Source organism: Melospiza georgiana, unplaced genomic scaffold, assembly GCF_028018845.1.
Source record: "Melospiza georgiana isolate bMelGeo1 unplaced genomic scaffold, bMelGeo1.pri scaffold_29, whole genome shotgun sequence".
NCBI classification, from domain to species: domain Eukaryota; kingdom Metazoa; phylum Chordata; class Aves; order Passeriformes; family Passerellidae; genus Melospiza; species Melospiza georgiana.
This window is the reverse complement of record NW_026652215.1, coordinates 4584322-4596055: the sequence shown is the minus strand read 5'-3', so window position 1 is coordinate 4596055 and position 11734 is coordinate 4584322. Positions and strand designations below refer to the sequence as shown.

Here is an 11734-nt window from a genome sequence, read left to right as displayed (position 1 = left end):
TTGTCCCCATGTCAGGCTCTGGGGTGGATCCTGTGGAACATACTTTGGTGGAGGCTGTGGCTCCAGGTGGGCCGGGGGGATCCCGGGGCACAGGGACCCTGCTGGGCATGAACAGCATTGGACTTGTTGGGAGAAACTGTGAGGGGGAGCTGGGGCAGAGTGACCAACCCAGTGACCTGACAGAGCCCTGCTGGGATGTAACACAGCCCCTCTGTGATGTTACAGCCTGCTCTGTGAGGTCACAGCCAATTCTCTAATATCACACCACTGGTCACTGATGTCACAGCCCACTCTGTGATGTCATAATCTGCTCTGTGATGTCAGACCCCTGCCCTGTGATTTCACAGCTGGCTCTGTGATGTCACAGAGGAAGTCTATGATGTCATAGCTTCTTCATGACCTCACCTACCCTACTCTGTGATGTCATTGCCCACACTGTGACCTCATGTTACCAGATGATCAATTGTCTCCACCAGCTGAGCTGACACCTGGGGTTTGTTTTCCACAACACCAGACCTCTGGAAACCGCACAATGCCCATTGTGTGAGAAGGGAACTGTAAGTCCAGCCGCCTCAGTGTCCTGCCAGCTCAGCCAGGCCCACTGGAACATTGGGGTCCGTGACCACCAGGGACCACCAGAGAGACCCCCCAGGATAGAAGAACGCATGAGCAAAGGGGAGGGGAAATGTGTTAATTATTTTGAGGAAATGATTATCCATATGTGTGTTTAGTCTAAGACAATCAATGAATATGTGTGCAATATACAGAAAATAAACAGAAACTTTCCTGCACTCAGCATGCACAGCTTTGGGAGGAGCTATCCCCTGTGCATACAGCTGAATAAAGAATGCTGCTTCTTAATGCTACATTGGGGTTAAGGAGATTTCTGTTTTAGTGACATTTTGGTAACACTCCCACTGCCAAAGAAAGCTCTGTCTCCTGCTGTCAACAAAAAGAGAAGGGCTGGTGGCAGATGTGGGGCTGCCTGGGGCACAATGACCATGAAATACCCAAGTTTTTAATGTTCTGTGAAAGAAGGAGGGGCATCAACAAAACTTCTACACTGGAATTAGAAAGGGCAGACTTTGGCCTATATAGGATGCAGATTTGGGGGGTACCAAATCAGGTACTGATTATTTTAAGGGAAACAGGCCTTAAAAACAAAGGGATCCAGGAAGGATGGACACATTTCAAGATAATAATCTTAAGGAGGAAGGAGCAGCCTGTCCTAGTGTGGCAAAAGATGAGCTAGTGAGGTAAATGACTGGCCTGGCTGCCCGTGGAGATTTTGTGGGAACTCAGGGGAAAAAAGAGCATCAACTTTGGACAGAAGGTCAGGCAACTTAGGAAATGTTAAGGATCTTGCTAGGTCATGCAGAAATAAAAGCTGAGAGGTGAAAGATCAATTAGACCTTAACCTGGCCACTTCTGTGCAAAATAGTAGTAAATGTTTCTACAAATAAATTTTTAGCAAAATACAGGATAAAGAGAACCTTTACTCTTTTTTTTGACACAGTGTAGAATATAGTAACTAAAGATAAGGAAAGGCTGAGCTGCTTCATACCTTGTATGTCTCAATGTTCAATATTAGGGCAGGCTGTCCTCAGGACAAGTGCTCTCCTGAGCTGGTAGTTGGGCACAGGGAGCAGAACAGCTCCCCGTGTAATCCAGGAGGAAGCAGCTGGGGACCTGCTGAACCCCTCAGATTCTCACAGGTGTATGGGATTGGATGGGATCCATCCTAGGGGTATGAACGAGCTGTGGATGAGCTCCCCAAGCTGCTCTCCATCATTTACCATCAGTCCTGGCTCAGTGGGGAGGTCCCAAGTGGCTGGAGGTGCCACTGTGAGCCCATCCCCAAGAAGAGCTGGAAGGAGGAGCTGGGGAACTCCAGGCCTGTCAGCCTGACCTGGGTGCCCAGAGAGGTTATGGTACAGATCACCTTGAGTGCCATCACAGGGCACCCATGGGATGGCCGAGGGATCAGAGCCAGCCAGTGTGGATTTAGGAGTGGCAGGTCCTGCCTGACCAACCTGGTCTCCTTTTATGACCAGGTGACCCATCTGTGGATGCAGGAAAGGCTGTGGATGTTGTGTGCCTGGATTTCAGCAAAGCCTTTGACACTCTGTGACAGCATTCCCTGGAAAAGCTGCAGCCCACGGCTTGTGCAGGTTCCCTCCTCACTGGGAGATTTAAGAGCTGGCTGAAGGCTGGGCCCAGAGAGTGGTTGGGATGGTGCTGCACCCAGCTGGTGTCCAGGCACTGGTGGTGTTCCTCAGGGATCTGTGTTGGGCCCAATCCTGTTTAATATCTTCACTGGTGATCTGGGTGAGGGGATCGAGTCCACCATTCACAAATTGCAGATGGCACCAAGCTGGGTGTGAGTTTGGATCTGCTGGAGGGCAGGACAAGAAGACACAGCCTTAAGCTGTACCAGGCGAGGTTCAGGCTGGACAATAAGAAGTTCTTCACAGAAAGGGTGAGTGGGCATTGGAATGGGCTGGCCAGGGGAGAGGTGGCAGAGTCACTGTCCCTCTCCAGTGGCACTTAGTGCCATGATCTGGGTGACAAGGCAGTATTAGGGTATTGGTTGGGCTTAATGATCCCAAAGGTCTTTTCCAGCCTATTTGATTCTGTCATTCTGTGATACTTGAGACGCTCTGGGGCCATTGTGACACTGCAGGGCCTCATGGAACTAAGAGGACCATGGTGACACCGTGCAGGCCACCAGAACCAGGGGTCCACTGTGGTGCTCTGGGGCCAAATGGAGCCAGGGAGTGCATCGTGACACTCTTCGTCCTCGTGGAACCACAGAGACCACTGTGACACTGCAGGGCCTTGTGTAACCAAGGGGTTTCACCATTTTGATGCTGCAAAATCAAGGAGACCACTGGGACACTCCACGGCCCAGTGGAACCAAGGAGCCTTTCTGACACTGCGGGGGCCCATGGAACCAAGGGGCTCCTGTGAAACTGCAGCACCAACGAGAACATTGTGACACTGTGTAGCCCCATGGAACCAAGGACACCATTGTCATATTTGGGGCCCCATGGAACCAAGGACACCATTTGCTCTGCATGGTCACATGGATCCAAGGAGACCAGAGTGACACTGCATGGCCTGGTGTGACCAAGAGGCCTTTGTGACACTGAGGGGCCCCATGGAACCAAGGACATCTTTGCAGATGTCACCAAACTGGGTGTGAGTGTTGATCTGCTGGAGGGTAGGAGGGCTCTGCACAGTGCCTGGGACAGGCTGGATCCAGGGCCCAAATCCAAAAAGGTGAGGTTCAGGAAGACCAAGTGCTGGGTTCTGCACTTTGTCCACAACAACCCATGCAGTGCTGCAGGCTGGGGACAGAGTGACTGGAGAGCAGCCAGGCAGAAAGGGACCTGCAGGGACTGATGGACAGCAGGCTGGACATGAGCCAACAGAGTGCCCAGGTGGGCAAGAAGGCCAATGGCTCCTGGGCTGGATCAGGAATGGTGTGGCCAGCAGGAGCAGGGCAGGGATTCTTCCCTGTGCTGGGCACTGGTTGGGGACACCTCAAGTGCTGTGTCCAGTTGTGGGCCCCCTGGGGTGGGCAATTAGAAGAAATGTGAAGCAGGGGGTATAAAGAAAGCAAATGTGAAGCAGAGGAAATGCTCAGGGCAGTTTGGGGGCAGCTGCCAGGCAGCCCTGGCTCTGAGCAACAGCGTCTGCAGTGGGACAGGAAACTCCGAGCTCATGGGAACAAACTTTCTGGCTGACTGCAGAGGCCAGGACAAAGCTCAGTGGTTTCCCTGGTGTCCCCCAGCCCTTGCTGGCCCCAGGGGCTGATGGCATTTGTGCTCCCTCAGGTTCATGTCCCCACACCAACAGCATGGGGGTGCTCCCACTGCTGTGTGCAATGCAAACAGGGGCTGCTGAGCCAGTGCTGCTGTGTCTGTGCCTGCAAGGATGGGGCACCTGTGTGAGCTGGGGGAGAGGCCAGGGCTGCTGTTGGCAGCTCCATGAGGACACTCTGGGATGCTGCCCTGGGCTGTGCAGCACACTGGGAATGGATCAACCCCTGCTCTGCTGCTCCTTCCCATCTGCCCCAGGGCCCTTGCAGAGCCCCAGCCATGCTGTTTGCCCCCAGCCTGCGCACGGCCAGCCTGGGGCTGCTCACGGGGCTTTTCCGTGCTGAGCATTTGCCTGGGTGTGTTCTTGAGAGAGCCTGGGCAAGGAGCCTGGAGCCCCCAGGCCCTGGGCTGAGGCATCAGCGCTGCCCCAGCAGTGCCCATGGCCTGTCCCTGCTGCAGCCCCGGCACTGCCACCCCCAGGGCTGTGCCCAGCCCCGAGAGCACTCAGGCCCTACAGCAACACCAGGGCCACCAGGGCCACCAGGGCAGCGGGGCAGGGCTACGGCAGCAGCACTGGCAACACCAAGTGCTGCTGATGATGGGCACAACTGCTGTGCCAGCACTGATCTGCCCCCAGCTCTGCACACAGACATTGCTGCTGCAGCTCCAGAAAAGGCAACAAAAGTGGATCTCTGGTGAAAACTCTGCTGGGAGAACCTTTAGTTCATTTAAAGCAACCGAGAGCACAGCTCCTCATTGACACAGTCTGTGAGCTACAGCAAATTTGGAGGTAAACAAAATGAAATGAAGGACAAATAATGTCTTTTCTTTGTTGACTGTATTAAAAAACTGAAACAAAGGAAAGAAAAGAACAAAGAAACCACCAAATCAAGCAACAACTGTCGAAGATAAGTTTTATTACAGTGATAGATAAGTTTTATTACAAGTGATTTGCAGAAACTGGCCAGCAGTTTAATGTTTTTGAAACCATCTACTAATCAGTCTCCACATTGCAGCCTTGAGCTCCTGGTTCCTCAGGCTGTAGATGAAGGGGTTCAGGGCTGGAGGCACCACCGAGTACAGAACTGACACTGCCAGGTCCAGGGATGGGGAGGAGATAGAAGGGGGCTTCAGGTAGGCAAAAAAGCCACTGCTGAAAAAGAGAGAGACCACAGCCAGGTGAGGGAGGCAGGTGGAAAAGGCTTTGTGCCGCCCCTGCTCAGAGGGGATCCTCATCACAGCCTTGAAGATCTGCACATAGGAGAAAACCATGTACACAAAACAACCAAAACCTAAGGATGCACCAACCACAAGGAGTCCACGTTCCCTGAGTTTGGAATGTGAGCAGGAGAGCTTGAGAATCTGGGGGATTTCACAGAAGAACCGGTCCAGGGCATTGCCATGGCACAGGGGCAGGGAAAATGTATTGGCCGTGTGCAGCAGTGAATAGAGGAAGGCACTGGCCCAGGCAGCCGCTGCCATGTGGGCACAAGCTCTGCTGCCCAGGAGGGTCCCGTAGTGCAGGGGTTTGCAGATGGACACATAGCGGTCGTAGCACATGACGGTCAGGAGGGAAAATTCTGTTGCAATGAAGAAGATAAAGAAAAAGACCTGTGCAGCACATCCTGAGTAGGAGATGTTCCTGGTGTCCCAGAGGGAATTGTGCATGGCTTTGGGGACAGTGGTGCAGATGGAGCCCACGTCGCTGAGGGCCAGGTTGAGCAGGAAGAAGAACATGGGTGTGTGCAGGTGGTGGCCACAGGCTACAGCACTGATGATGAGGCCATTGGCCAGGAGGGCAGCCAGGGAGATGCCCAGCAAGAGGCAGAAGTGCAGGAGCTGCAGCTGCCGCGTGTCTGCCAATGCCAGCAGGAGGAAGTGCCTGATGGAGCTGCTGTTGGACATTCCTTCACTCTTTCCGTAGTGGACTGTTGAAAGAAGACATTGACAAGCTCTTTGACTCAATCTAATAGAGTTATTTTAGGAATTCCCTCAAAACTACTTCGCTACCTGTGGGGATACTTCACTGAACAATTTCATTTTTGAGCTTGGGTTTGTGCTGCTGAGTTCCTGCCTCATCTCAGCATTGCTCTCCGCTTGAACCCCGGGGAAGCCCAGAGGGAAAACAGGGCTCCCTGTGCCCCAGGGCAGTCAGGCCTGCTGGTCCCCATACAGGTGCCCTTTGCCCATTGCGCCTCCCTCTATTTCAGGGTGATCGAACATAAAACGTGCTTGATAAATAAAGTGGAGTTTTTAAAGACTCCAGTTACCAGGTTAGTTTCTTTAGGCCCTTCTCTCTGTCCCTGTGCAGGTAGACAGGGAGGGATACCAAGGGTTGGTCTGGCTCTCTGCTGCCTCGGGTTGTGCCTATTGGGAGTTGTTTCTCTCTATCCAAGCCTTGTCCCTGCCAGTGTTGCCAGAGCCCAGCCCAGCCCTGGGGGCTCAGCTCTGCCCTGATACCCCTCCCAGCATACCCCTCCCAGCACAGGGCACTGCCCAGGGGCATCTCCCTGGCAGCAGGGCCTTAAGGGCAGGGCAGACAAACAGAGATGCAGCAAGCCAAGGAGCTGCTGCAAGCCAAGCAGCTGCTGCTGCTGTCTGTAGGGAGATGAGGCTGAGGAGGCACTTTCAGAGGGAGATCTGAGGCCCATCTGCAAATGCCCAGGGTGACCATACAGGAGTCTCAGTGACACAGCAAAGCTGACAGCCCCTTTCCCTTCCCTTTAGGAGAAAGCTGAGACCAGCCCTGGCCATGCAGCACCATCTCCACAGCAGGAGGAATCTGCCCTGATGGGGGTGGCTCCTTCCACCTCCAACTTCTCCCCTGCAGCGTCCATGGGGAGCTGCCAGGCAGGCTGAGAGCTGCCCCTGGCAGGTGGCACATGCCCTGGGCTGGCCAAGAGCCCTGAGGGCTGCAGGAGCTGCTCTGCAGGACAGCCCTGGGCAGCCCTGGCTGCAGCCCCAGCTTCACCCCCTGCAGCCGTCCCTGGCAGCAGGAGCCGTCCTGCCCTGTCCCTCTGACGGTGCCCAGGGCAACCCCGCTCTGCAGAACAGCCTCCTGCTCCTCCTCCTGCTCCTGCTCCTGCTCCTGCTCCTCCTGCTCCTCCTCCCCCTCCTGCTCCTGTGCCACAGAGAAACTGGGAGAGTCCTCCTGACACATCCCCCAGGCTGTGGGGTGTGCTGGCTTCAGGAGATCCCTGCAGGAGCACAGAGGACATTGCCCTGCACCCACAGACTCACCATGCCCAGGGCTGTGAAGATCTTTCCCCAAGTGAAGTCTCAGCTCAATGTCTTCCCAATCCTGATAGCCTTCAGCCTGTATCTGCCTGGCTCCTATCCCCTCAGTGCCTGCAGGCAGAGCCCTCTGCCCTGCTGGGCTGGGAGAGGAGCTGGCCCTGGGAAGAGCTGTTCCTTTAAAGCTCAGCAGTACAGACACAGCACAAGGACTTTAATGAGCCTCTAGGGGATTTGGTGGTGTTTGCATCAGACTCAGTCCCTGAGAGAGTGTTCAAAAAACTTCTCAAGAACTCAAAATTAAATTGAAATTTTAAACTTTCTTAAAGTTTTAATGGGTTCCACTGAGGAACACAACTGGGAAAGTTTCCCCAGGTTCCAGTTAAAGCAGAACACTGGAGGCAGTGATGACAGCTGGGGACAAACAAGGCCAAGGTGTCTCTGGTTCTAAGCAAAGCTGGACGTGTTTGAGAAATGCAAAGGGCCAAGGCCTGAGCCCCAGCCCCTGGCCAAGCAGATCCTGTCCCTCCCTCTTTGCTCAGGGGTCTTCCCGGGATGGGCACTGGCATGTGGGGATGTGCAATGGCAAGGGCAGGAGCATGGGGCGGCCCCTGCCAGGCTGCTGAGCAGGGACAAGGAGGCAATGAGGCCCCAGGCCTGCAAGGGTCACTTGTCTCCTGCTCCTGCCTCAGTGCTTTTCTTTTATGGAAAAGAACCATCCCTCTTTCCCAGGCACCCATTATGGGAAACAGGACTCCCATACAACTAGCCAGTATGATTAAGCAGAAGCCATTTATTGCTTACATTATGCACTTATTTATACATTTTTATATATATACATCTGTATAAATATACTTATTTATACATTCTAACTCTACTGCATACACTGATCACACATCTCTACATTGATGCCTCTCTCTTGTCCTTGTTTTCTGCATGCACTTCTCAGAGTATGTGACTGGTTACAGTTCAGGTGGTTCTCAGCCCTCTGTTATCGAGTTCTTGTGGTCTTCGTATTCTGTTTCTCAGCCTTTTCTTTCTTCATGTAGCACAGTTTATGTCTTAGTATCCTTGATGAATTCTAGAGGGCTCTGATAGGAACAACTACAAGCAATATGGCTGGTGCACAGTGTGGCCTAAGTTGTTCATATACATTGCTACAGTTCCCCCTTCTTCTTGCACCAGCCAAACCCTTTTTTCACTGTATTTTTTACCAAGCGGGTCACCAATTTCACTATGCATGGAATAGCACAAAGCAATACAATAATAACTACTAGTAATAACAAAGCTCCCTTTAAGAGATCTTTCAATCATCCAAGTATTCCCCATCCCTCAAACCATTCATCCAAGCCCAAATCGTTCACAGTCAATTTCTTGATGTTGTCTTGTAGTTGTTTCAGTTTCCTGTGAATGAAAGAGAGGTTCATAAAACACATTCCTTCAGAACTCTCACACTTGTGCCCATGTGCTAACAGCAAAAAATCTATAGCATCTCCATTTTGCAGTGTGCCATGTCTAATACTATCTACATCAGTGAGAATTTGATTTAAAATAGCTGAACTTATGTTCAGTGAGGGAATCCACAAAATCAGAGGGTTTTGGGGAAGCTGCAAAAGGCAGGCCTCAGAGACAGCAGAACTGTGATTAGAGCTAAGCAGCAGCCATGAGATAGGTCAGCAAAAAAATTATTTTAAAAGTAGAAAAGCAAGGACAAATAGAAAAATGGTTGGTGTATTAACGCTTGTCTAGAATAAACCCCTAAGATACAGAAAAGTTTTTCTAGCAAGATATTAGGAAGTTTGAAGCTTAATAATGGAGCTCTGTGCATTGTGTTTTAAGGCTTACAAGCAGCTATTGTATAAGAAATAAGCAAGCATTGTTTTTACCAAAGGTACTTGTGCTTATAGTGGTTGGATAGAACTGCTGTCAATGTGGTTTTGCTTTGTGTGATTGGTCAAAAAACTTATAAAGTAAGTTGTAACATTAAGTTCTTGGTCTGCCGCTCGGGATATGAGCTGCTGGCATCTTCCCATTGTCACAACCATGTAATGAGACTGATGCTGAAAAATAAAACCGCTCAAGGCACATTCCACAGCAGTTCCTTCCGGTTTGTGATTTGTACATAGCCCCCGGCTTTCTCTATACAAGAGAGACTGTGCAAAGTACTTTACATTATTCGAATTTCATGAATTCTAATATCATATATATTTCAAAAATTGCTCTCAAAAATGAATCAAATCCCCCTGTTTTAAGGCACTTTCAGAACAACAGGTACACACACCTCAAAGAAAGACTTCCAGTACTTGACCAGAATCATGAATCTAAAATTATTGAAGGGCCATAGCCTCTCATTATGTGGGGGACAGAATATGCTTGTGTTTCCACAGATACAGGATCCCGGTGGATTCCCAGAAGATTTATCAGTCCCTACATAGACCACAGATCTGAAGACAACCCCTCGAATGAACACAAAGTCAGCTCCCTCTCCCACCATGCCACAGAAGCAGCTTTCTCTTGGAGATGAAGAAAAAAGAAATTCACATATCCAAACATTGTGGCAAGGACACTCATCACACGTAGATATATCCCACTGATAATGTCCATGTAAATCTGAAATGCAGACATACTCCTGCCTTTTCCACCATCTCTCTACCAGTGACCTTTTATCCCTACTCCCTCCCTCCTTCCCTTCTAGAAACTACTCCTTTTTCCCTGCCTCAAACTTCCCTCAAAAAAGAGAACGGAAAAATTGGGAGGAGTTGGTAAGAACTATAGGGAGAACTTAAGAATATTTAGGAAGGACTTAAAATAAGTCAACTAATGTGTGTTTTTACCATCCACAAGTGAAAACTATCCATTGGGAAAGAAGAAGTATGATTCTTTCTGCAATGCCTTCCAGGGCACCCTGCAGCAGTGCCACCATTGCCATTGTCTTTATCAGCGCCCTCATCCGTATCCAAATGACCGCCAGCTGGATCGTCCCTCAGCCAAAACAAAACATCTGGGTCACTTTGGTGAAGTCATTAAAGCCAGACAATCTTTGTATGGCCATGGGAAGCGTAGATGATCTGCTCTCAACATGCCTGGTGGGAGTCCCCCTGTCACCAAATGACTGCCCGTACCTAGGTAAGAAACCCAACCCTGTGGACACTTGGGACAAACAGACGATGATCCTCCCACACCATGTCTCCACAGGATTTGCTTTTCCAGGCCCAGGATCATGTTAGGGGCAGTAGTGTGAGGCACAGGGTAGGTCTCCAGATATCCAGTGGTGGCTTCCACCATGGTCAGCACGTAGCGCTTGCCTTGGCGTGTCTGGGGCAGTGTGATGTAGTCAATCTGCCAGGTCTCCCCATACTTGTACTTGGACCATCACCCACCGTACCACAGGGGCTTCACTTGCTTGGCCTGCTTGATGGCAGCACACGTCTCACAGTCATGGATAACCTGAGAAATACTGTCCATGGTTAAAACCACCCCTTGTCTCGTGCCCACTTATAGGTGGCATCTCTGCCTTGATGACCTGAGGCATGATGGGCCCATTGAGCTAGGAACAACTCCCCCTTATGTTCCCAGTCTAGGTCTATATTTGGCACCTCTATCTTTGCAGCCTGACCTACCTGCTCATTGTTTTGGTGCTCCTCATTGGCTCTACTCTTGGGGACATGGGCATCTACATGGTGGACATTCACAGCTAGATTTTCTACCCAAGAGGCAATGTCTTTTCACTCATCAGCAACCCAGACTTGTTTTCCTCTACTCTGCCAGCTGGCCTTTTTCCACCTTTCCAGCCAACCTGACAGAGCATTGGCTACCATCCACAAATCAGTATAAAGGTAGAGCTTTGGCCACTTCTCTCTCTCAGCAATGTCCAGGGGCAGCTGAATGGCCTTGAGTTCAGTAAGTTGACTTGATCCACCTTCTCCTTCAGTAGCTTGTGCAAATGTTGTGTGGGGCTCCATACGGCTGCTTTTCACTCCTGGCTCATCCCTACAATACGACAGGAACCGTCAGTGAAAAGAGCATGGTGCACTTCCTCTGCTGATAGCTAATTGTATGGTGGAGCTTCTTTAGCTTTGTAACTTGTTTCTCTTCATCAGTGAGACCAAGGTCCTCACCTTCTGGCCAGTTTGTAATTATGTCTAAAACCCCAGGGTGGTTCAGGTTCCCAATACAGGCGTGCTGTGTGATGAGGGCAATCCATTTGCTCCATGTGGGGTCAGTGGCGTGGTCGGTAGTAGGAACCTTTCCTTTAAACATCCACCCCAGCACTGGTATTCAGGGTGCCAGGGAGGAGTTGTGCTTCTGTACCAGACAACTCTAAGCCCCCTTGAACTACTTCATAGGTGGCCAAGATTTCCTTCTCTGTGGGAGTGTAGTTGGCTTCAGAACCTCTGTAGCTTTGGCTACAGAATCCCAGTGGTTGACCCCGAGTCTCCCCAGGCACCTTCTGCCAAAGTCTCCAGGAAAAGCCGTGGTTCCCAGCTGCAGAGCAGAGCACGTTCTTCACCTCTGTTCCTGTCCTGACTGGGCCAAGGGCTACTGCATGAGTGATCTCCTGCTTGACCTGGGCAAAGGCTTCTTGATGTTCATGGCCCCAGTGGAAATCGTTCTTCTTGCGGGTGACCAGGTATAGAGGGTTCACAATCTGGCTGTACTCGCGAATGTGCATTCTC

At 51.0% G+C, this 11734-nt stretch overlaps 1 protein-coding gene across 1 annotated transcript; it reads right to left on the bottom strand.

Annotated features, from left to right (window-relative positions):
• Positions 1-4552: 4552 nt before the first annotated feature.
• Positions 4553-5348, bottom strand: LOC131096390 (olfactory receptor 14J1-like; the record flags this gene model as incomplete). The annotated part of the gene is made up of 2 exons (XM_058044730.1): positions 4553-4597; positions 4887-5348. Coding segments are annotated over 2 exons (507 nt in total), but the record flags the coding sequence as incomplete, so codon positions are not given.
• Between the last annotated feature and the right edge of the window lie 6386 nt (positions 5349-11734).